Source organism: Mercenaria mercenaria, chromosome 5 (genome assembly GCF_021730395.1).
Source record: "Mercenaria mercenaria strain notata chromosome 5, MADL_Memer_1, whole genome shotgun sequence".
Lineage (NCBI taxonomy): Eukaryota > Metazoa > Mollusca > Bivalvia > Venerida > Veneridae > Mercenaria > Mercenaria mercenaria.
Genome location: NC_069365.1, coordinates 16,959,318 through 16,985,647, shown reverse-complemented (window position 1 = coordinate 16,985,647; position 26,330 = coordinate 16,959,318). Strand labels below are relative to the sequence as shown.

Here is a 26,330-nt window from a genome sequence, read left to right as displayed (position 1 = left end):
TAAAGTAACCAAAGTCTGATCACAGCCGTTACGGAAATATTATTTTGATACAATTGATGCAATGTGTGTTGTGAAGAATTTGTGCTTCATGTTGTTTGTTCTTGTAAAGTGTTTCCTAATATTTCACAAAGTTTTGAATTAGCTTGTCTAGCCGGCCCACTTAGCTCAATAGAGAGAGCGCAGATCTATGGATCTCAGGGTTGTGATTTGATCGCCGGGCATGGCATATGTTCTCCGTGATGTTATGATAAAAGACATCAGTCGTCCTCCATCATTGATTCATACATGTGGGGAAGTTGGCAGTTACTTGTGGAGAACAGTTTTGTACTGGTACAGAATCAAGGAACACTGGTTAGGTTAACTGCCTGCTGTTACTTAACTGAAATACTGTTGAAAAATGGCATTAACCTAAAAATAAACAAACAGATCTTCATTGTACAAAAAACATTTATTTGTGAATATTAGGGAATATATAATCATTGCGAATAGTACCCAATTTATAGTATTTTGAAAAATCAAAAATGATGAAGAAGATAATACAGTTTATCAAATAGAAATACAGTGCAGCTTTTCTTTAATGAACACACTGGGAAGACTGAAATCTGTTTGGTGTGCAGAGCTTATTGCTCTTGTTTGTTCATAATTTTGTCCAAGCCACCATGGCAAAGAGGTTAAGGTTGCTGGCTTCAAATCACTTGCCCCTGACCACTTATAAAAGAAAATAGAAAGTGGCCATAGAATTTAGATGTTTTTTTTTATTTATTTGGTTTTAAGTTGTGGCATCACAGTTTACATTATATGGGGACTTTCCTGTATTAATTGGTGGAGGAAAACCCCAGGTGCTCAAGCACAGGGAAGAAATATTTAAAGACACCATATGACTTCAGATGTGTTATATAACCCAGTAAAACCAAAAACATGAAAACAACATTTTGATTATTTTAAAACATTGATTGATTGAATGTTTTTTATTCTCTAATATAGATGTGATCACAAAATACAGTAACTTTGTTGGTGTTTCTATCTTTCTGAATGGCAAGAAAGTCAATGTAGTGCAGGTATTGTATATTTTTATGGTATATTTTTTTTCCAAACCATCCATAGAACACAGCAAATGATAGTGCTGGTATAATTATGTTTTTTCCCCTAACCATCCATATAACACAGCACAGATAGTGCTGGTCCTCTATTTGATTGGAACTACTACCACACTTTTAGAAATAAATTCAAATGAAACTTTATAATTATAAACTTTATGGTCAGGGTTATCCTGCTATTTAAAAGTTTAGGGTCCATATTTTATTCGACCATGTGGTATTGTAGGGTTTTTGACATTTTCAGTGATAACTGAAGAGTAAATTGATACTGACCTATTAATCAGTATTGTCTCTCAGACGATAATTCTTTACCCATAAAACTGGCATATCTGCCTTTCCACAGATAGAAATGAAGTATTAACTTACAGAGGTACAATTGAGTCTTTCTTTAGAATGATATCTAACATCAGGTTATGACATATAACTTAATGTTATGACATAGCAATACGGTCTGTAAATGTTTTACGTTTTGTTTCTGTCAAGGCACTATGGACTCTTGACCCTAGGGAAGTCACAGAAGAGATGCATGAAGAGTTTTACAGACTGATCGCTAATACTTACGATAGGCCCAGATACAGTCTACACTATAAAACAGATGCTCCACTCAATATACGGGCCATCTTCTATGTACCTCAATATAAACCATGTAAGTATTTTACGTTCTAATACTGTTATGTCAGGTACTTTTATGTGACTTTGTAAACAGTACTGTAATAACGTAAGGTTTAATGTTCGTGTTAATTGTCAGTTTTTCCACAAAAGTAATACTGATACCATGCCCTTAGAATATAACCTGCTTCATGCACAGAGGAGCTTATCAGCCTTATTCTGCAGCAGATCAGCAAGACAGCTATCATGTTAAACAACAATGTTGACATAAGGTAATGGACCTGTAATGACATTTGGACATTTCCCTGCTATTATGTATCCTCCATGAATGATATTAGCATCCTTTGGCCATAACAGAAAATTATTTTTCGTAACAACTGGAGAATGGCAAAATAGCAAACAGAGTATATTTAACTGAACAGAAGTTGCTGGTTGTCATTAAGGGACCACTACTTTTACCTTTACCCTGCTATATTTCTAAAAATGGACTGGTTCATCATTCAATTTGGGCAGCATCATTTATTATTCAAAGGGGTGGTCACTGAAAATTTATTTACTGAATAGCGAACAGTGCAGACCATGATCAGCCTGCATGGATGTGACCTTTCAAATCTATGTAAATCATTTCTGTTTGTTTTTAGCATTATTTGACATGAGCCGGGAGACAGAGGTCAGTCTACAATTATACAGTCGGAAAGTTATGATTATGTCCAAGTCAAATACGATATTACCCAAATGGCTCAGATTCATGAAAGGTAATTTTCAATAGCATCTTGCCTTCATTTTTCCTGGTGTATTTTATTTTTAGGATTAAAGGTTTTACTTCTGATGTGTCCTTAAATGATTGTTATACAGATTGAAGCTGCCTCCCTGGTAGAGAGAGGTTAAGGTATCTTGTTGTGAATCACATGTTACTGGTAGGAACAGTCCTTGTTGGGTTAAATGTAGGGGAGTTGGCCATTGTGCTTGAGAAATGTTGCGAGTTTTAAAAACTGATAAGAGGTATGAGGAACTAGATTAAGGCAAACGTCCAGTCTCTCTCTTTTTGGGACACTAAGAATAATTACTACATAGCTTTGGTAAAAAAAAAAAATGAGCTAAAAAAAAGCTACAAATAGCTATTCTCAAGCTGAAAGACCAGTGTATCCTTACCTCATAGTTGTTAAGGGTCAAGGTCACAGCATACACGTTTCCAATCACATACCAGGGATATTATTGTCTTTAAAAAAAGGAAAACCCTGTCTAAAATAGTGTACACATAAGTGACATCTCTATAGAACTATTCATATTATTACATCAAAAATTATATACATTATGCTGGGAAATACCTAAATCTATTTGTCACTGCAATCTATTTTGAATGTGTCAGGCAAGAAAAATGATCTTACATTTCTGCTTACAGTTATACAATCTGAAAGGGGATGTCATCTCAATCCTCAGGACAGCATGGATAAATACTCTCACTAACTTTTGTTCTTTCATTTCACGATGTCCCTTGGTTTGGGAAAACACCTGTCTCACATAGGAAGGGATGAAAGATCCTGATAATTTTTTTATTACAGGAGTTGTGGATAGTGAGGATATCCCACTGAATTTAAGCAGAGAGTTGTTACAAGACAGTGGACTGATCAGGTATTTTCTAGTTTCAATGTTTCTAAACATAATACATGTACGAAACCAGCACATAAACTGAATGCAGTAGATTGGGTCATTTTTGTGTCACTTTTATTATCAGATTTGATAGACAACAGCCATATTCAGATTTTAAAGAATTTACAATGACTTTCTGTTAGAGATAATGCTGCTTAATATTTGTGAATGTATAGTTTGGTTCTCAGTTGTTGGTGAGAAAAAAGGAATAAAACCTTCACATTTATTACTAAAACGGCAGTAGTATATATCTAAGAAATGATTTTTTTTTTTTTGAAACTACAGAATAGTATCTTGGAAATTCATGATTCATCCTAAGTAACATTCTCCCTGACTACACGTAGTAACGTTCTCCCTGACTACACCTAGTAACGTTCTCCCTGACTACACGTGGACATCGTCAAAACAGCAGCAGTTAAAACATGGCGTAATTTTTTGTCAGTTAAAGAAAGAAGGAACATTAATGATGTCCATTATGAGTTAAAAAGCTGCATGATGCCACTACTCTTATGAGAAAAGTTCAGGATAATTTTCATCATCATGTTTAAATAAGAAGGTACCTTCTTGTGATCTATTGTCTGATTTAGCATGGTTCATCCTGCCCTCAAGGTTCAATTCCTGTACATCTGACCACTGAAATCAAATGTGTGTGAAGGCCTTGATTATTTTGTAATTGTCAGTCAGTTGTTAATGGTAAGAAATCCAGGAACAGTGGGGCATTAACAGTCTACTATAAAAAAGTGGAGGTTGCATATAGATATATTCAACCGAGTTAAAAGAGGCCACTGATATCCCACTTTTGACCGCAGTACTTTGCTAGGAACCTAGTTCTCTATTCCGAAATTCGGAGGCACCCATAGATACTTTTTAAATTGATATGACTGTGCATGTAATTTATCAGATGCAGCTTCCTGTTCACATTTTCTCTCTTCAAGTGCAATAAGGCATAATTGGCTTAAAGTCTCAATGGAATCAGTAAAATACGTAAGTTATTCCTCGTTTTAAGTGTTCCAAAAATAGAAAAAAAAACAATCAAGAACCACATTAAGTCACTTAAGTCAGCCCTGGTACTTGTGCCACTGATGCTCAAGCGAGTTATGTTTCACTATTAATACAAGAAAACAGATGTACTTAGTATATTTGCAACAATGTTCTCATACTGTGCATTACAGAAAGCTGAACCAGGTGCTTACAAATCGTCTGATAAAGTTTTTCCAAGATAAGGCTAAGAAAGACCCTGTGGAGTATCACGCTTTCTATGAGGACTATGGCTTATTCTTCAGAGAGGGTATAGTTACCTCCCCTGAACAGGATACTAGAGTAAGTAGATGATCTCTGTAATACAGTTGTGAGTTCAGTTGTATTAGTTCAGAAAAGTGACATAAAAGTTTTCCAAGCTGTTTGTAAGTACTAAGACAGATAAGTAGTTATCCCAAGGTAGTAAAAAACATGCTTTTACAAAGGTTATGTTACCTGTATCATTATATACATGTGCACTCAGTGAAATGTTTCTCCTTGTGGTGTTCTTTTTAGCTCACCTGAACACGAAGAGCTCAAAATGAGCTGTTATGATCATGCTGTGTTCGTAATTCGTCTTGCGTATGAGGGTGCGTCAGTTGTCAACAATCTCTTTAAACAAGATCTGGTCCAAAACCACTGAATGGATTTTGGTGAACTTTGGCCTTGATGTACCTTGAATGGTCTTCTACCAAAGTTATTCCAACGGTTCCGCTTGATTGCACATAGGGGCCGCCAGAGTTAAAAATAGTAAAATCTTCAAACGACATCTCCTCCTAAACCGCTGGTCTGATTTTGAAATAATTTGACAGAAATGGTCTTTATGTAATCTTCTACCAAGATTGTTCAAATTAATCTAATATGTCAAAAAAAAAAAATGGCAGCCAGGTGTCACTTTTCCCTATATATATATATATATGTATTGGAAACATAAAAATCTTCCTGTATGAAACTGTTGGCCTGATTTTAAAATGATTTCACACAACTGGTCCTTGTGTGTCCTTCTACCAAGATTCTTTGAATTATTTTGATTTATCAAAAAAAACAAAAAAAAACATGGCCGCCAGAGGGCTAAGGTCACTTTTCCCTATATATAAAATTTCATGTATGAAACTGCTGGCCAGATTTTAAAATAGTTCCATGCATATGGTCTTTGAGAGACCTTCTGCAAAGGTCATTCAAATTATTTTGATTTGTCAAAAACATGCCCACTAGAGAGCGTGGTCACTTTTCCCTATATGTATATAGTGGAAACTTTGGTAAAGTGTACTTGTGGGGAACAAGTTGTTACTGTTACAGAATCAGGGAACATTGATTAGGTTAACTTCATACATTTGCATAACTGAAATACTGATGTAAAATAGAATCTGTTAGATCAAACAAACACATATATCTTGTTTCTTGTTATGGCAGGAAGGCATCGCAAAGCTTCTTAGGTTTGAGTCGTCCAAACTTCCAGCAGGGGAGAAAACCAGTATTGAAGATTATTGCAGCAGAATGAAGGCAGGAAAAAGAAATATATTCTACTTGTCAGCTCCAAGGTATGGTAATATTTCACAGTATATTTCAGTTAAATTCTGATTTAAATGTGGTGGCTACAAGTTTTGCAGATACATGTATTATGGTCTAGGTATGAACTGGATGCAAACTGAGTCAGATATCTGCACCGATTTCATGTTTTTGTCAATGTTGCAAACTGGCTGTGATAGTTTGACAGATGCTGATGACAGATGCTGTTGAATGGGAAGTCATTTCACCTTCACTTCCGTTTTATGTTTGTGTCAAAGTTTTTGGTTACTTGTGGAGAAGAATTAAGTTCTAGTATAGAATTCATAAGCACTGGTTTGGTTTTAAAACAGAGTTGAATAGCTGAAACACTTGAAAAACAGTGTTCAACCCTGTCATACAAATACATCAATGAGAATGTGCACCACAACTAAGAAAACAGACTTTTTGAAAAGAAGGAGAATATTATGAAAATTTTATTTGTATAATTATTTGTTTTATGTTGCCTTTGTGGCCAAGTAGCTAAGGTTGCTGACTTCAGATCACTTGCCCCTTGTCACTGTGGGCTCAAAAACATGCTTGGTCTGTTGAATTCTGTCATGTGAGGAAGCAATCCATCTGGTTTATGAAAGTTCGGTACCTAGGTGCCTGCCCATGACAAAAAATGTGCCAAAAAGGGGTACTTTGGGTTTTCCTCCAGCATATAAAGCTGGAAAGATGCAGTATAATCTAAATTGTGTCATTGAAACTGTCACCAGGGCCCTCTGTGGCCGAGTGGTTAAGGTTACTGACTTCAAATCACTTGCCCCTCACCGATGTGAGTTCGAGCCTCACTTGGGGTGTTGAATTCTTCATGTGAGGAAGCCATCCAGCTGGCTTGCAGAAGGTCGGTGGTTCTGCCCAGGTGCCTGCCCATAATGAAATAATGCATGGAGGGGCACCTTGGGTCTTCCTTCGCCATCAAAGCTGGAAAGTCTCTATATGACCTATTATTGTGTCGGCGTGACGTTAAAACCAACAAATGTAACTCTCACCCAGTAAAAATGAAACAAAATACTTAATTTTGAATGTCTGCTATTAAGCACTTTCATGTTGTTTTGACATTAAACCTAACCAACTGATCATCTATCAGAGATGTGAGTGGATTTTGCAGATTGGCTTTGTTAGATTGATTGTTTATGAACTTTTGTAACAACCAATATTTCTCTTTTCAGTCGGGAAATTGCTGAAGGATCCCCATACCTGGAAGCATTGCGGAAGAAAGATGCTGAAGTTCTGTTTTTGTATGAACCATATGATGAATTGGTACTGATGAATCTCGGACAGTTTGAGAAGAAAACTTTGAAATCTATTGAGAATGAATTAGTGGAAGACAAGGAAGACAACACCAACACTGTTGATGAAAAAGGTAAAATGTCTAAGCTGAATAGAAAAAGCTGTGTTTTCACCTAGTTATGAGTCTTTGATACCTTGATTTGTATCAGATAATATGCTCATAAAAACTGTATTATAAAAACTTTCTCTCAATGGTCTTTTGTCTTTGGTCTCTGCTTTGTGTGTTAAAGTTTGTCAGCTACTTGTGGAAGATATCTGATTACCAGTTCGGAGATCACAAATTTGATCCACAAACAGCAAGGGCAATATTTTCTATGACATGCTTTACAAAATATAACACATTTAATGTCATTTTTCCTTTAATTCAGTTTGATGTGGGGAATTATTAATGATATGCTTTCGGTATTGTGATACTAGTTCTATAATTGAAAAAGAAAAAAAAAAAGAAAACATTTTCTTGTAATTTTTTTACTAAACTTGTAATATCTGCAATATCTTTGTTTAATTTGTACCACTTGTGTAGCTTTAACATGTTTTATGTTTACAGATGAGAACAGTTTAAAGCAGGAGGAAGCTGAGACATTGATGAATTGGTTAAAGTCAACACTAACTAACAGAGTACAGGAGGTCAAGGTTTGTGTCTTACTGTTTCCTTTATAATGACATGCCACCAGATTGACCTTGGTCAAGGGTAGATATATTTTGGTTTAGGCTCAGATACTTCATTTTAAGATCGAGGTCATATGGGTCAGATGTTGTATTAACAATGGGGTTAAAGTTTTTTTACGGAAATGTCTGTTTGATTTTAACTTTTTAACTACTGCCCGTATCAGACTTCACATGGGGACAAGGGGACGTTTCATTGTGAGGGGAGACAGTTTTTGGTTAAAAGAACCGATATGTCAAGGTCACCAGGGATAACTTCATCATTCAACCCCAAATTATTTTTGTCGCTCTTCCTGTGGCCACTTTCTTATGTTACAACATAAAAAGTTATCATTTCTAAGTGACACATTTCCAATCAGATTACAGTCTCAGTAAAATACAAATAATCTGAAACATTTATAGGTACTTAATAAGTATGGTAATTTAGTACAGTTAAAGTTGTCATCTTTTATTTCATATTTTTACTGCATGACTAACACAATAGAGGCATTTCTATCTGTTATACAGACAACACAAGTGTTTCTGTAATAAGTGGAAACCAGAAAAATTTCAAACTTGTATTTTTTTGTTTATTTCAGATCACCAAAAGATTATCTAATCACCCATGTGTAATTACTGTTAAGGAAATGGGTGCTGCCAGACATTTTCTACGTACAACGATTGCTGACCAGTCGCCAGAAGAAAGATTCCGAATTCTTCAGCCAACACTTGAGATTAACCCTAGGTAAGAGCAACTTGAAAACATGTGACTCGAATCTAAGAAGTTGAGCTGACTGAGGCATATTTGCTTCCATCTACTTAACAAATAAGATTGCATATGTATACAGATAACTTTTGTAACAGTCAGCTGTGATAGTGATTATTGTGTAATTATATCAAAGTATGCATTGAAATAAAATAGTACGCATTTAAGACAAAGCCACAGCATAGAGTGTATGCAAAAAATACCCTTTCAGATTTGGGAAAGAAAGTCGCATTTTGTTGCATCGAGGAGATTAGGGAGTATTTTAAAGGGAAGAAAACTCTGACTGAGAATCGTTTATACTGCATATCTGTGTGGAACTATTAAAGTGTGACCCTAGTAATTATCGGTTATTCTATAATTGGTTATTTTGGTGGTCTGCAGCCCTACATGTTATGGAGTTGACACTCGAAAACAGTCGCTCAAATATTATATTTGTAGTCTCCCTTGTTGCACTCAAAATGGGATCTGCTAGCCCTGAAAAGAAAAAAGACAGAAATTCCTTCCAACATTTTAGTTAAAAGTAAAAACGATTAGAATTAGTTTGTACCCCAAAATTTTTCACTGTTCCAAAGAAATTGTGATCACTGGTCAAGCAAACGTACAATTAAAAAAGTTACAAATTAAGTTGAAAACTGTATAGAAATTCTGCATAATCTGTAAGTAAGACAAAGGTTTATGTAAAAAGAGATATTAAAGTGTACTTATACAGTACAGCAAAAATACAATTTTTTATGACTTTTGTCCTCTAACTTTCCATTTCTTTTGAAAATCATGATTTAGGCAGTATCCATCTACATTTTAAGTCTGAAAGTTAAACTTTGCAGAATTTTCATTTAGCTCTGCCATTGGAAAATAGGAACAGGGTTTAAAGGAACGTAACTTGAGTGTTTGATCTGCAGGTACAGGCAAAACTTCATCATCACAAGTTTTCTACATTGTTTTGGCAAATTAATTATTTGCCGCTAAAATGTAAGTCTTAAGATACTGATATCACAGATTTGCATGGTGTGAGCAAAATGCTTAAAGTGTCGAAGGTTTTCACGTAATCAAATCCTAGTAAATACAAGGAATCAGCCAGGGACTATATGAATTTAAAGATATAGAATGAAGATTGAGAAGAATGTTGCAAATGCTCTAAAAGGCGAATAGATCTCTATGTAAGTGCATTTAAGATTTTGTCCTGCTTATAATTAAACATTTTTCCAAGTTGAAACTAATGTACTTTTGTATTTTCAGTCACTCTTTGATCAAACAGCTGAACAAATTACAGTCCAGTGATCCTTACTTGGCAAAACTTTTAGCAGAACAGGTTAGTACTTTTTACAGGACTAAATTATTATTGTGAATTTCTTCTTAACTTATAGTATTACAGTGGAACTTCTGAATACAGGACCCTCAAAAAACTGGAAAGTTCTGGAAATCGGATGATTTTCATTGTCTTCATTTTTAGCTCGACTTTTCAAAGAAAAAGTAGAGCTATTGCACTCGCCCCGGTGTCGGCGTCGGTGTTGCCGTTGGTTAAAGTTTTTGATAAAGTCAAATATCTCTGTTACTGTCAAAGCTATTGACTTGAAACTTAAAATACTTATTTACTATCAAAGACTACACCAGGAGAAACAATCCCCATAACTCTGGTTTGAATTTTGACAGAATTATGCCCCTTTTTAAATTAGAATTTTTGGTTAAAGTTTTTGATAAATCAGATATCTCTGTTACTATCAAAGCTATTGACTTGAAACTTAAAATACTTATTTACCATCAAAGTCTACACCAGGAGAAACAATCCCCATAACTCGGATTTGAATTTTGACAGAATTATGCTCCTTTTTAACATTGAATTTTTTGTTAAAATTTTTGATACAGTCAAATATCTCTGTTAATATTAAAGCTTTTGACTTGAAACTCGAAGTAGTTATTTACTATTCTAACATGATCCGATTCATTTGCCTATTAATTAAACAAAGAAGGCAGAAAACAGTGAATTATTATGCAACAAATCACTGTTTTGACGTCACAATTATTACGGTATGGCGTCAAACGGCATAGCGGCACGCTGGAAAAGAAACTGATTGAAAACAGGCAAATATTTAATGAATGTTGTCAAAGATGTACTTAAAAATCCTTGGTAACGTGTTAGAATCGAAACAATATATGAGCCATGCCATGGGAAAACCAACATAGTGGGTTTGCGACCAGCATGGATCCAGACCAGCCTGCACATCCGCGCAGTCTGGTCAGGGTCCATGCTATTCGCTAACAGTTTCTCTAATTGCTATAGGCTTTGAAAGCGAACAGCATGGATCCTGACCAGACTGCGCGGATGCGCAGGCTGGTCTGGATCCATGCTGGTCGCAAACCCACTATGTTGATTTTCTCATGGTGCGGCTCATATCTCATTTAGTGATTTGCCCTTGAATAAATCATGGTTTGTCGTTCAGATGCGTATTATTATATCACTCGGGCTGCGCCCTCGTGATATAATTCCTCCGCATCTGAACTCCAATGATTTATTCAACGACAAATCACTAGATGAGATATATTATTTCTTAATCAAAGTCTTCACCAGGAGACTCAATTCCCATAACTCCGATTTGAACTTTGACAGAATTATGCCCTTTTTAACTTGGAATATTTGGTTAAAGTTTTTGATAAAGTCAAATATCTCTGTTACTGTCAAAGCTTTTGACTTGAAACTTAAAACATTTATTTATCATCAAAGTCTGCACCAGGAGAAACAATCCCTATAAATCTGATTTGAATTTTGACAGAATTATGCCCCTTTTTAACTTAGATTTTTTTGTTAAAATTATTGATAAAGTCAAATATCTGTGTTACTATTAAAGCTTTTGACTTGAAACTCAAAATATTTATTTACTGTCAAAGTCTACCCCAAGAGACACAGTTCCCATAACTCTGATTTGAATTTTGACAGAGTTATGTCTCTTTTTAACTTGGAATTTTTTTTTACTAGCAAAGCTCTAATTCAGTGTCAAGCACTGAGAAAAGTCGTGCGCGCTGTCTTACAGACAGCTCTTGTTTGCCTTCTATTTTCTATGTAGACTGCTCTTCTAATATCCGGAATTTCCAAAGTCTTAGCACCTGATGATGGTTTCCAAAAAAATTGACTTGTTTCCATGCAGTTTTAAGTCTGAAAACAGCACGACATGAACAAGTAGATATTTCTTCAAATGCAAATCTGTGCTTCCAGGAAAATTTCTTTTATCATTCCATTGATTACCAATTAGCGGTGACAAATTATTTTGACATACATTAGAAACACAACCTGTCAGTCAAAAGATCAAATGACTGCTGAAGATCATGATAAAGAGATAATAATATTTTGTTAAAGATCGGATTAGCGGTTTAGATTTTGATGTTTACATGAAACGTCTTCATGGACTTTTAATTGTAGCTGCATTATAAGTGTGCATGTAACTAAGAAATTAATAAGCCAGCATGTAGATTTAACTTCTGACAATGGTTTGATTTCGTAATTGGTCGAACAGTTTCACAAAATTTGTGAAATTTAATGGTCTGAACTTCAAAGCTGGATGCAGGTAAGTAAAAAAAGTTAGTATACCCTTTAAAATTGAGGCATTTCATGAAATCTGCATCATTTTTGTAATTTAAATGACTGAGGCGCTGTCAAAAATGTCTTAAAACTGATTTTTCCCTTCTGGATAAAAAATAACTTGCAAGTTTTAACTTGCTCAAAATCACAAAGAACGGTTTATGGTATGCAAATGTACTTGTCCGAATCACTTGGTACTTAAAAATACTGGAAACTTCCAAAAACTGAATTTTTCTTCTGGTTTTGAAGGTGTGCTGTATTTGGAAGTTAAGCTACCTGATGACTCTGAAATGTACCTTTTAACTCTGTGTAAAGTTCTCTCAGTACCTGTAACTCAGTAAGTAGAGCACAAAACTGAATCTGGAAGTGGGCAAACTGATCTCATGTTTTCTCAGTGTTTGTGAGTAATGCCTTAGGTTATCTGTCTTCCTGTTTGTAACACACACCTGTATAGCTCTGTAGGAAGAGCTGAGACATATGAATTGTAGGGTTGTGAGTTTGGTACCAAGATTGGGCATATATATATCTTTGAAAATTTGATAAAAGATACTGTGTCTGAAATCATTTGTCATCCACTTCTGATTCATATTGAGAAGTTTGGAGTTATAGAAACACACTTGAAGCCTTGTACACAGAAGTGTTTAGATTGATTCCTGTTTTCAAAAGGTAGTGAAAAATGTGGAAAATTTTTTGGAAAGTACTTTAATTCATTATTCATTATTGACTCTTAAATATGCTTTAACGGTTCTTGAAAATGCCAAAAAGTCCTGAAGTTTTGCATTTGTTGTTAAATGCATGAAGAAGAGGTTTAAAAAAAAAGAAAAAGAAAGTAAGTGATGAATCTGGTAAATATATAATTATTATTATGTGTGTGGGGGAAAAATTTTGTTATTCATAATAGTGGTTGAATATATTGGTATTGGTTCCTAGCTTTGTTAAAGTTTGCATCCAGCTGGTATGTTTTCTGGTAAAGTATTTCTGTATGTCCATGACATGCGAAAAATGCTTGAAATAAGTCTGTTTTCAATAAAAAAAGAAACAGGCATTTGGTTGAGCCAAGTGTAAAATAAATATAAAGAAGAATGCAAATTAAAGTTTGATGTGTGAAACTGGAGTTAAATAGCAATTGGTTTGTAAAAGTAAGAAAAAAGTCCTGAAATTTTACATGGTGAGGTATGAACCCTGTACTTTGTAGATAACAAGTTAGTACTGGTACAGAATCCAGGAACAGTTTGGTTAAAGCAGGCTGTTACACTTACAGTATTGCTGAAAATACCCAGCTAAACCTAAAACAAGCAACAAAAGTGTATTCAGTCTTAACTGACTATGGTATTTGAGGGGTTCTAAAAACATGGCTGCAGAAGTGTTTTATAAAGACTAAAAACGGATTTGAAATTGATCTAAGAGAGGATTGGAAAGAACTGGACAAAAGAGCTACAACTTTTGCATCTTGAAAAAACATTGCAGAATGGTTTTCACTGTCAGTGATCTCAAACCAGAACTTTATAACAGTGGAGAATATTGAACATAAATTTTATGTTTGTATTTTGTTCAGATATAAGTTGAGCACCTCTCCTATTCACAGCATTTACTAGAGGTACGTAGATCTGTTACAGATATTGTTAGAGATGTAGTTGGATTAGAGACTGAAGTATGAGTCTGTGGTCAAGTGGTTAATCTCGTTTACTTTGAATCACTTGACTCTCGTTACTTTGGGTTCAAAACCTTGCATAGAATTGGAGATGGCTCAAGCTTGTGGTTCTAACGGGATGTCTGCCTGAAATAGTGCCACAGTGGTTCCTCTGTGTCTTCCTCTACCATCAAAGCTGAAATAGGACTTGTAATAATGAACTGGGATGTTAAGCCCTACAAAACAAGAGACTGCTGTATTAAAGTGTAGCACTATGCGCATCTTACTGCACATAGTGTGTTTTGGCAAATGTTTTATAAAAGCAATTTTCGATTGCTGTGCATTTAAATGTGTTAAATTAATGGTAATGCTGCTTAGTATTTGAAGTTGATGCTTTAGAAATAAAGAAATCAGACTAATAAGATAATAATTCTTTTCTTAAATCTTATACGCAGTGATCTCCCTTACCTATAGGTAGAAATTTCTAAAGTTGAAGGAAAGCAACTCCTGGTTGCAGTTTGACTTTTCTTAAAAAGACTGCCCCAGTCAAAATAAGAAAAGTCATATTTGGCAGGTTATTATTTTGTACTGGTAAAAGGAAGAGTTTGGTATATTGGGTGAAAAGCTATAATTTCCTCCATCCTTTTTACATACACATCTATTTTAGCTGGAGTTTTACTTGAAAATGTGCATAATTCCACCTTTAAGAAGGCTGCATCATCACCTTGCTTTATGGATAGAGAAAGTTCATAAGATAAAAACAGAAGAAATGTAGATAATTCCAAAATGAAGTAATTTGTTCATTTATTGATCCTGTCACTACATGCTGCTTGTGTATTTTTTATTGCATCTTATCACGATTTATCCAGAGGTTACAAGTTCAAATCTGGGTGAATAGGAGAATCGACTGCAATCTCCATGAATTTCATAGTCCTTAACCTGTAGCTAACTGGTTTGAACTCTTGGGAAGAGAAACCTGTATGTGGTCTCTGCCATTCCATTGTAGGGTTACTGGTATGATAGCTCTCATCTGATTTAGTTAGCATCTGTTGTAAGAATGATGTAAAATAACTATGGGGATAAGTTTTAATTACAAATCAAATGGCTGATTGGTAAAGTCTCTGATTTCAAATCACTTGCCCCTCACCAATGCAGGTATGAAACTTCACTTGGGATGTAGAATTCTTCATGTTAAGAAGCCATCCAGCTAGTTTGTGGGAGGTCGGTGATTCTACTGAGGTGCTTTCCCATGCATGAAACAATTCGAGGAGAGGCAACTGGTGTCTCCTTCCACAATCAAAAACTGGAAAAGTTGCTTTATGACTTACAATTTCTTTGTGTAATATTAAACCCAACAAAAAACAAAATAATGAAACATCTTATATATAGACCATTATGTAGGAAAGCCACGAAGTACCCTTTACTTGCAGGTGAACTTTGTTCATTGGTTTTAGGTACACTGTTGATGTTTGTATTGTACAAGAAATGTATGGTTGGCTCATCAATCATAATTTGAAAGTATTTTTGAGAATATGGGATTTTTCTGTCCCTTTTTAGTGGCAAGGAACTTAATGAATGGGTAACATTTGCTTAAAACCATTGACAAAACATGAAATAAAGACAAGTGTGTTTGTTTTACATGTGACATCAAAATATCTTTCACCACATCTTACATTTTCATCTCTTCACTCAGTGAAAGATATTCAATCTTGCCTTAAAACTATGTACTGTAGAAGGTCACATTGAAACAACAAGAGTTCGAATTTCTTTTTTTTTTTATTATTATTTCATTTTTTTGTCGAGCCAGTAATGGAGCGAAGATATAGTTGTCCAAATGGAGAGGGCCATCTAACGGTAAAGAGAACAAAAGAGAACAATAGCTTCAGTCTGTTAACAATAGATTAAAGGGCCAGGGCCCCCTATTTAAACAAAAGAAGATAACATAAGAAATGGCCCTCTCTTTCATTTCGGCTGGATGTTTGTGCGTCCATCCGGATTTCTTTGTCCGGACCATAAGTTTGTCATTGATTGTGGGATTTTAAAATAACTTAAACACAATTGTTCAGCACCATTTAAAATAACTTGGCACAATTGTTCACCAGCATGAAACGGCGTGTCGCACGCAAAACCCGTGTCAATATCTTAAAGGTCAAGGTCACACATGGAGTTTAAAGGTTAAATATGGCTATAATTGACCTTGTCCAGACAATAACTTCATCATTGAATGTGGGTTATAAAATAACATAGCACAATTGTTAACCACTATGAGATGGTGTGTCGTGTTCAACACCCGTGTCAATATCTTAAAGGTCAAGGCCACACTTGGAGTTTAAAGGTCAAATATGGCTATAATTGACCTTGTCCAGACAATAACTTTGTCATTGATTGTGGGTTTTAAAATAAATTGGCACAGTTGTTCACCACCATGAGACGGCGTGTCATGCCGACACCCTTGTCAATATCTTAAAAGTTAAGGTCACACTTGGTGTTTAAAGGTCAAATATGGCTATAATTGACCTTGTCCGGACAATAACTTCGTCATTGTTGGATTATAAAATAACCTAGCACAATTGTTTACCACCATGAGATGGTGTGTCGCGTGCTACACCTGTGTCAATATCTTAAAGGTTAAGGTCACACTTGGAGTTTAAAGGTCAAAGATGGTTATAATTGACCTTGTTCAGACAATAACTCTGTCATTGAATGTGGGATTATAAAAAAACCTGGCACAATTGTTTTATTTGGCACAAGCGTTTGTCCCAGTGAGACAGATTTTCATGTGCAACTCCCAGTCTGTTTGACAGCTGGTGGGCTCGACATGTTGCCCTTGGGCATCTAGTGTTGTAAATAGAATTTCCATCAATACTATAAAACAATTGGGTTTTTAGGACCATTTCATACTTAAATTGTTTCACCTCTGTGAAAGTCAGCTGACCTTGTTTGATAATATTGTTATCAGTTAGTACTCTCCTGATATGAAGGTGACTTTGGTAATGATTTTCATAATTTAGTGTATCTATACTGCCCTACATTACATGCTTACACAGTTGGTGCTCGGCCAGAAAAACGAGTTGTGTAAGAACAGATTTGGTGTGAGACAGAATCTGGAGTTTGATCCCCTGCTCCACCTTACACGTTGTATCAAATCAAACATGAACTGTGGTTACATGTTTAAAGTTCCATAAGGCTTTTAATTTTATGTTTAAAACAGGTTAAGCAGCTTATCTATTAGAGATATGCATAATTAAATGGATAGAAAATCACTACATATGTTATATTTATTATTCTAACACGATCCAATTCATTTTTCCTATTAAACAAAGAAGGCTGAAAACAGTGAATTATTATACAACAAATCACTGTTCTGACGTCACAATTATTACATCATAGGGTCAAATGGCACAGCGGCGCGCTGGAAAAGAAACCAATTGAAAACGGGCAAACATTTAATGAATGGCATCAAGGATGTACTTAAAAATCATTGGTTACGTGTTAGAATCGAAATAATATATCTCATTTAGTGATTTGCTCTTGAATAAATTATTGTTTATCATTCAGATGCGTATTATTATATCACTCGGGCTGCGCCCTCGTGATATAATTCCTTCACATCTGAACTCCAAACAATGATTTATTCAACGACAAATCACTGGATGAGATATATTATTTCTTAAATGTATAAATAGTGCTTGTACAGAAACTCAGAACTTTAGCTTGCCTGCTTAGTTCAAAGAAGGAACAAAAATCGAGACTGGAAGTCAAGTCCAAAGGCAGTGTTAAGATAGAAGACAATGTCTTTGATTTTCAGTGTCTTTCTCATCAGATTGTTGTTAGAAAGTTGTCAGTTTACTTTGCAGGGAAAAATGATAGTGGTTTAAAAGGGAAAAAAATATTTTAATAACCAGCTGGTTTGTGAAACGATTCGTATAAACTCTGTAGATATTGTAGCATCCTCATTTAAGAGTGATTAAAACTAGTTATTGGTGGTACCCAGTTTCTGCTGGGTAAACAGAGGCAATTTTAGACACACTGCAGTTTATTATGCAAAATCGTTCAGCATTTTAAACTGTAAATTGGGTGATTTTCACACAGCTTTTATTTTCATTGATATTCACAAATAATGAACTCTGTGAATTCAAAATATTCATTAATATTAATCTGAATCATGATCTTAAAGGTCTATTACTAAGGGAAAGTGAGTTGGCAATTTTTTTCATAGCCAGTGCATAGACTTCTGCAAGACACTAAATAATGAAGATTGGCAGGTCAAAATTTACAGAAGGTCTTTGAAACTCAAAGGAATGTATGTGTATTATGTTGAAATTTCAATGAATCGACAGAATGACCCCCCAGGTCTTTTTAACTTTCTTCATACTTCATAGAAAAATAATTGTACATATACTGCGATTTATTTCGAATTCCTACATACCAACTTTCATTTTCCAATAAAATGAAATAGTTTCTGTGCTTTTTAAAAGAAATTAAAATGTTCACTTTCCTTAGTATTGGACCTTTAAACTTGGCAACCCATATTATTGTAGATAACTGTACTAAATATTTCAAAATAATTCATCCATAGATAAACAAGTTGTCTTTATCAGCCTACCAACATGTTGTAGCTCAGTCTACTGGATAACTTTATCACTAAGATTTTAAACAATTTAAACTTGAAATCCTGGGTTAGACTGATCTACATTCTCAGCTGACACAATTATATATGTAACATGAAAGTTTTGGCTTTTTGCGCAGTATGGATGAGCAAGCATGTTTCAGAACTAATGTGAATTTTTTCAAACAAATTTTTCTTTTAATTTTTGGGAAGTGCTGTCTTTAAAGACACCAACAATATTTGAGCCGTGCCATGAGAAAACCAACATAGTACATTTGCAACCAGTATGGATCCAGACCAGTCTGCACATCCGTGCAGTCTGAATAGGATCCATGCTGTTCACTTATGTTTACTCTAATTGCAATAGAGTTTGAAAGCGCACAGCATGGATCCTGACCAGACTGCGTGGATGCACAGGCTGGTCTGGATCCATGCTGGTCACAAATGCACTATCTTGGATTTCTCATGGCGCGGCTCATTTAGAGTTTTTGAAGTTTTAAAGATTCAGATTTAGGAAAATACCTCTATAATTTTATTCATATTCTGCTTGAAAATATGCATGGTGAATATTAATTTCCATGTATTTCTTATTTAAGTTGCAAACATTATGTAACTGGTAGGCTTTCTTTCTGAACTCGTATACTAAATGTATACATGTAATGTCAGAATGCAGAACACGAAGTGGGTGCAGTAGTCACAGTTGTAATGGTTGCTGGTTACAGATAGTGTTTGAGTCAACTCTGACTAGCCTTTCATTGCCGTCTTTGATTTCTGTAAACAATTACCTTGTGATCTCTGGCAAATGTTTTATTCTAAGTTGACTATTCAAAATACATGTAACTTGCTAGTAAAACTTGCCTTTTAAAATACCATAGATCAGGTAACTTTTGCATCGTCTTGAATTAACTTTTTAGTCAGTTTGTATTTAAATCTTACAAGACCAAAATTAAATGCAGCTTAGTTATTGAAGGTTACGGCTTAATTTTATAGCTTTTAAACAAACATTTAAAAGACCCTGTGATTTATAATGGAGTGATACTACCTAGGGACTGATTTGTTTCAGCCAAGACACCAGTTAGTGTGCAGAGATAGTAACTATAGATTTCTCCTTGTATCTCTGGTATTGACTAGAGTTTGAAGGTCACAAGGAAGTCCTCTCTTACATCTGTAAGTGGTCAGTTGATGAAACAAAACATTATGGTCAATGAAATCACAGTGGTTAGAAAAGTTAAGTAAGAGTAAATGGGGCAGACATTAAATGTACTTGAATTAAGAATGACAAAGGGTGAAGAGGAAATTGTTAAGTAGTATAAGTGTCAGTTGTGTCACTGTTGAGAGTTGGGTTGTATGAATGAACTTATTTTAAGGGGGAGGAGAGAGGGGGTGGGGTAGGGGTTTAAGAGCAGATAACTTTTGACATTACCATCTTCAAAAATATAGATTAAACCTAATATTAATTTAAATGACAAACTATATAGACGCTTTTGTTAGCAAAGGGCAAGAAAGGGAAAGTCAGCGTAAATGAAATAACATGTAAAGCGGCTTAAGTGAGGTGAAACTAATATCATATCAAGTTCATTTTATGAAACAGATCCCAAGTTTTTATGCTTATAATATGTGAAAGTTCCATTAACTCACTTACTACTGGTTTGACATAAATAGTGTAGTCAAAAGAATGTGAAATGTATTGTAAGGGGTGTGACCCTTACATTGCAAGAATATGTTTAATTTAGCATTATATTGCTTGTTCTAATATATGGTAGTCTAACGAGTTTTATTGTATTTTCAGTTGTATGACAACGCAATGGTAACAGCAGGATTACTGGACGACCCTCGATCAATGGTGTCAAGGTTGAACCAGCTTCTTGAGAAAGCTCTGGAAAAAGTATGATAACACGCAGGAGACATTGATATTAAAATACAAACTTTACAGTGTGAAAAAATATGTGTGATATAAAATGTAATATCATAATTTTATGATGTGTATATGTGGGATGTATGTCTCAGTCTGATGGTAGAATGTCCGAAAATTGCCTTCGGGATGTTGTACCGAAATAACAAAATCCGAAATTTTAAAGGTGCAAAATAAAGACAAATGAATAGACATAAATCTTAAAAAAAGACTACACATTTTGAAATATAGTACTAAACATTACGATAGCCGTGCAATATTCCCTTGAAATCAACACATGTACAGAGAAACAAATGATTGTTTCTGTATTTTCTTAGACTGACATAGGGGGTCATTTTGTCCTACTTTCGTGTTTATCGCTTTTCCGTAATCGGTCGGAAATTCTTTGGGATCACGTGATTTTAAAATTGTTTCAAACGAATATCCATTTAAGACGAGCAACAAAATAACTGTATTTCCATGATGATAATTATGCACGACTTGCACGAAAAATATGAGATGTACAAAATTTAAATTTAAAATTGACAGTGACAGATTTTAGGCTAAGACAATGTGTTTAATGTCTAAAATCTTATTAAATTAATGTAGCCATGTGTACATAAATAAGTGTATTTAGGTAAATTTCAATCATACTTTGTTTCTGCAGTGTAAGACAGTTACTCATTTATATTCTTAAAATTATACTGAAAAGAGATTAATTGAAAAAGTTTACAGACGAAGTTGTAAAAACACTTTTATTCAGGAAGGGCCTGAATTGTCCTTATGAAAACTTGTAGTATAGCTGTATATTACCTGTATTATAAGAATGATTTTCATGAAGTTTTTGTGAGTTACAAAATTGTTGAATTCCATGTGCTAAGTTTGTAAAAATCACGTTATCGTTTGGGCATATGATATATTTTGCATCTATTCATAAATTATAGCCTCGTTTCGGAGGATTCTTCCGAAAAAGTCCGAAGATGCTCGACGGGTTCGTAAGCAGTCGGAAAGCATACTTTCGGTTTGACATAGGCAACAGTTTTTGTTTATTTGTTAGTTATTCTTGAACATATTCATGACTATTTGGTCAGAACCGATGCAGTGGGCCATATTTTCAGTAAATAGGAAGTTTCAGCTACAAACTCTGGTTTTCATATAATACTCGTTCGGGTTTTAGTAATGGACCTTTAATAACTTCAATAAGGCTTATGAAATCATTTTTTTTACACATGAAAATAGAACAAGACTTTTGAACTACATTATGTACCAGAAGCTTTTCTTGTGTATTGGAATATTAAATAATGGAAGGAGAATAAAACATTGTTATATACATAAGGCTAGTTGCTTTATAAACAATTCAGTCCATTTTCAAGAAATTTTAGAAGTTATTAATTGAAAATCACAAGTACCAAAATGATACAATTAAATCCCTTATATTTTTAGAAAGTCTTTAAGGTAGTTCTGCACGTTAGGATCAAAAAATTTTCTACAATGTAGAATTTGATTAAACTCTGATTTTTCAAAACTGCGGAATGTACTAAGAAAATTCAGCAAATAAAAAAGATAGGGTCGTGTGCATGATTTTTTGCTAGACTGATTTGAAAAAGTTCGACCTCACGCAATTTTTCATAATGGGAGTCTATGGGAAAAACGCAACTTTCATAACTTTTTCGCGAATAGAATTTTTTCTACAATGTAGATTTTAATGAAACTTCTCACAGTCGTAAATAAATGTATGGCCTATAATATCGTGAAATAAAATGTATAGGTCCGTGAGTTTATTTTTGAGATATTTGGCTATCATTAAAGTGAACCGTCTATTTCAAGCTAATTTTAAGACATTATTTTGAATTATTTAACGTGTAAGATGTTTTAATATCATATTTTAACTTTAGAAAGATAGAAACAGTGCCATTTTAATACATTTATTCACTGGTTGTCCTTAATTCATAAACTGATTTTCGTTTCCGTACGCCGAATCCAGGCATTATTCTACGTTTTCCGGATAAATGACGTTACGCCATCACTTCCGGTATATCAAACGTGCAGAACTACCTTAATTTAGAATATTTATTGATAAATGTTTCCAGTCATGTATCATCATAAGTGCAGGTATAGTGTTTTATAAAAAAAATATGTCTTATTATCTCAAATTGAGAAATTTCATATTCATAAATTACCCAGCTGTGGTGGCCTAATTGATAACGTGTCTGTCCTACAGTCAGGTGGTCAAAGGTTCAAGTCTCATCAGAGTTTGATCTTGTTAATGGAAGAGTGACAGGTTGGTGAGCCACTAGACAAATAGATACTGCTTGCTACCTAGTCTTAGTAAATAGGAATTAGCAAAAAATTGATGTTAACTGTCTGTATGACAGGTGTCTCATAAGCCAACATGGTTGGCTGTTCAGTAAGGGCGGTTCTAAAAGTAATAAACACTTCTTTTTTACTTTAATGTTGTAAAATAGTATTGGCTATATCAGATATTTCATAATACTCATTTTAATGTTCATTGATCATTATTCAGAGCGAAGGACTCAAAAAATAAAGTGTAAATCCTCATGTTAGCTTTCGGTTGGACATGCGCGCATACAAATGTTAAGATACACTACATTCTTAAAAGATTATAATTGTTAAGTATTTGCATGATGTAGATTTGTATGAAAAAGTGAGTAAAATGTCTGTTGTTTGCATACTATATATTATTAATAATACATTGTATATTATTACATATTACATACATGTTTACATTAATCTCCATGTTCTTACAGTAAGACCAGAGACTTCAATTAGTTTCCATTTTGGCATGTATATTTGATAGGCTGTGTTTAATGTCTTTTAAATCTGTTATTGTGTTAAAAGTGTTTATAATTTTGAGATATTTTCAATTGATAAAGGCTAAAGAAAAACAAATTTATATCATTTACAACACTTAGTGTAGATTTGTATGTAATAAAAAGATGCTTAAACTAATGCATCTAGAAATACACATCTGCTTTGTTCACAGAAGTAATATGAGCAGCGCCATGAGAAAACCAACATAGTGGCTTTGTGACCAGCATGGATCCAGACCAGCCTGTGCTAACAGTTTCTCTAATTGCAATAGGCTTTGAAAGCGAACAGCATGGATCCTGACCAGACTGCGCGGATGCGCAGGCTGGTCTCGATCCATGCTGGTCGCAAAGCCACTATGTTAGTTTTCCCATGGCATAGCTCATATGTTTTAACATTGCAGAACTTGTGCATATTTTTCTAAACAAATCTTTAGTGGTGTTCTAACATACTGATACATGTAGAATTATTGCAAAAAAAACTGCAACTGGGAATATATCTATGTAATTGTTTCTTAACTAAGCATAGTAGCTAGGGACTGGCCCATTTTTGGCATATGCTTGTCTACCCCAATATTTGACTGCAAAATCTTTACTTTTGTAGCAAAAGTTAAATAAAGGTAAAAAGACCAATCATTATACTTTTAAACAGAATAGGAATAGAACTATATATTTTTGGTAAAGTATTTTTTTGAAGTATAATTAGAAAAATGGAAAATGCTTTTTTCTCGTTGGCCAAAGTTTTCATGACAGCTCTTGAAGGTTACTGACCACCACTCGAAGCTTTGAAATTGCTCCTATGCCTATGAACTGTTAAAGTTTGTTGACTCGTGACAAGTTGGATATGTTACGATGGATAGCAAAATAATTTTTCTCAAATTCTGATTTTCAACTCATCAAGATGGAAAGGAACCTTAGTTCTGTATTTCTGTCTCTTTGATGACATGATGTTTTGTTGTCTAAAGTTATATTCCTTTTCTACTGAATGTCTCAAATAACTTCTTGGGAATAGGGGCCTCCGTGGCCGAGTGGTTAAGGTCGCTGACTTCAAATCACTTGCCCCTCATCGATGTGGGTTCGAGCCTCACTCGGGGCGTTGAATTCTTCATGTGAGGAAGCCATCCAGCTGGCTTACTGAAGGTCGGTGGTTCTACCCAGATGCCCGCTCGTGATGAAATAATGCACGGAGGGGCACCTTGGGTCTTCCTCCACCATTAAAGCTGGAAAGTCGCCCTATGACCTATTATGTGGTCTTCCTCCACCATTAAAGCTGGAAAGTCGCCCTATGACCTATCATGTGTCGGTGCGACGTTAAATCCAACCAACCAACACAACTTCTTGGGAATAAAGGCTTATTTTTTTGTCTACCAAATAACTCATAAGCCAACCAAAAAAAAAAATTTAAAAAATTAAACGAGACTTACCTTGGTAAAAGTCAAAGTTTGATTTCAATTCTTATTCACTTTTTCTTTAACTTTTTCACCTGATTCCACAACTTTCTTCAAAGTTGTATCTCTCGATTCTTTACTAGCATCCGTCTTTACGACGGAAGTGAAAAAATCACACCACGTGCGACCTAAAATTCGCCTCGTTTCACTAAATTAAATTTACTAGATATGCACTATGTGCATACAAATTTGTGTCAAAAACTAATCAAATAAAGTAGAATGAAATTTTCAATAAATTCTTCGATAAAATCGATCTACGACCGATTAAAAAATCTTAAACTACGAGGCGTGTTTCTTGCAGAATTGCAACCGGAAAAGTGATCTGCGCATGTGCAACCGAATCTCGGGTAAGCCTGAACGAAATTCTTAAACAAAAAGAATTAGAGAAGTGCTGACAAGTTTGGAGCATCGTTTTAAAGAATTTAATCATATACCAATAAATACATGTAGTTCATTTTAATCAGTTTGTTTAAAATCTACCTCAGCAAACAGAATCTGAATTTCACTTTTTTTTTAATTCTTAATTTTTGAAGGAAATAAAATGTCCTTGCTTGTTACAAGGCTGCCACATAGCAATTATAATTTGATTTTGTAAACATGTCTCCCATATAGTGGTTATTTGGTGTGTGTATTTTCTTACTCCTATGAAGGATTCCTTGCCACCAATGTTAACCATGCAACAAATCTAGAACACAACTTTGATTATGCTGGTTTAAGGTTGTATTGCACAGTGAAAATAAAGGTCATAATAGCCTGTTAACTCTGTATTGTTTTACTGCTGGTAGGATTTTCAAACTTAAAGCCACAAAGCATAACAAGAATGAAATGACATCCAGTCGTGCTGGGTTGTTGTTGCTTAGGAAGATCAAAGGTCAGATAGGGGATATTTGACATCCATTTTGTATCTTGTCTGTCTTCCAACACATCTGTGTCTACTGTAGCTAGGTATTATCCATCAGTTCACCCTTCCATTTATGTTTAGCAAATCAAGACCAGTGATTGAGATATTGTGAAGAATGCATCTTTGGGTCATGTTGGTTCAAGGTCAAGGTTGCAAGGTGGAATCAATGGTCAGACAGGAATTATTTTGTTTACACTATCTTTTTACCCATTGGAAAGATTTTTTTAACAATTACAATAATAAGATAAGACAAGTCTTTGGAATGCATTTTTCTATGTTGTGTCAAGGCCAAACAATGAGATCAAAGGTCAAACAGGGATTATTTCAGGTCCACTGTGTATCTTTTTATCCAGTGAAATTTAGTTGAGCATTTTAACTTGTTCACCTTCCAACACATCTCTTTCAACTACAACCGGACTGGTATTAACTTAATTCACCCTGCCATGTAAATGAAACCTTTTTGGGTGACACACTTTTTCAAAATCAACCTGTAGTTTGTAAGGAATATGGCCAGCAATTGGTTACTGTTTTTATTTATGTTAGATGAATGTATGAATATAATTTACTAGAAGTCTTTATAATTGTTACTAATAAATCCAGAAAAAAAAGTATCTATTAATTGAGTGTGTTATTAAGGATTCATTCTGACAGTGTAGATTAATATGTGCTAATTGATAATAAAAAAGGAAGAAACATTTTTATCTTGTGTTACAATTTCTGTCCTCTTGACTCTGAGGGGAAATTCTAGTGGTGATTGGAATTAATGTACCTTTTCTTTGCAGGTTCAAGCCTTGCTTGGATCAGAATGCTTATTTTTGTTTGTTTGT

At 34.5% G+C, this 26,330-nt stretch overlaps 1 protein-coding gene across 1 annotated transcript; it reads left to right on the top strand.

The window, feature by feature from the left end:
• The first annotated feature begins 988 nt into the window (after positions 1–988).
• LOC128556899 (heat shock protein 75 kDa, mitochondrial-like) lies at positions 989–26,200 on the top strand. Its single transcript, XM_053542801.1, has 11 exons — positions 989–1,058; positions 1,581–1,743; positions 2,348–2,461; positions 3,269–3,338; positions 4,529–4,676; positions 5,787–5,914; positions 7,094–7,287; positions 7,762–7,847; positions 8,459–8,604; positions 9,862–9,934; positions 20,225–26,200. The coding sequence occupies exons 2-11, from the start codon at positions 1,620–1,622 to the stop codon at positions 20,324–20,326; spliced, it is 1,185 nt and encodes a 394-aa protein (XP_053398776.1). The 5' UTR covers positions 989–1,058; positions 1,581–1,619; the 3' UTR covers positions 20,327–26,200.
• The last annotated feature ends 130 nt before the right edge of the window (positions 26,201–26,330 follow it).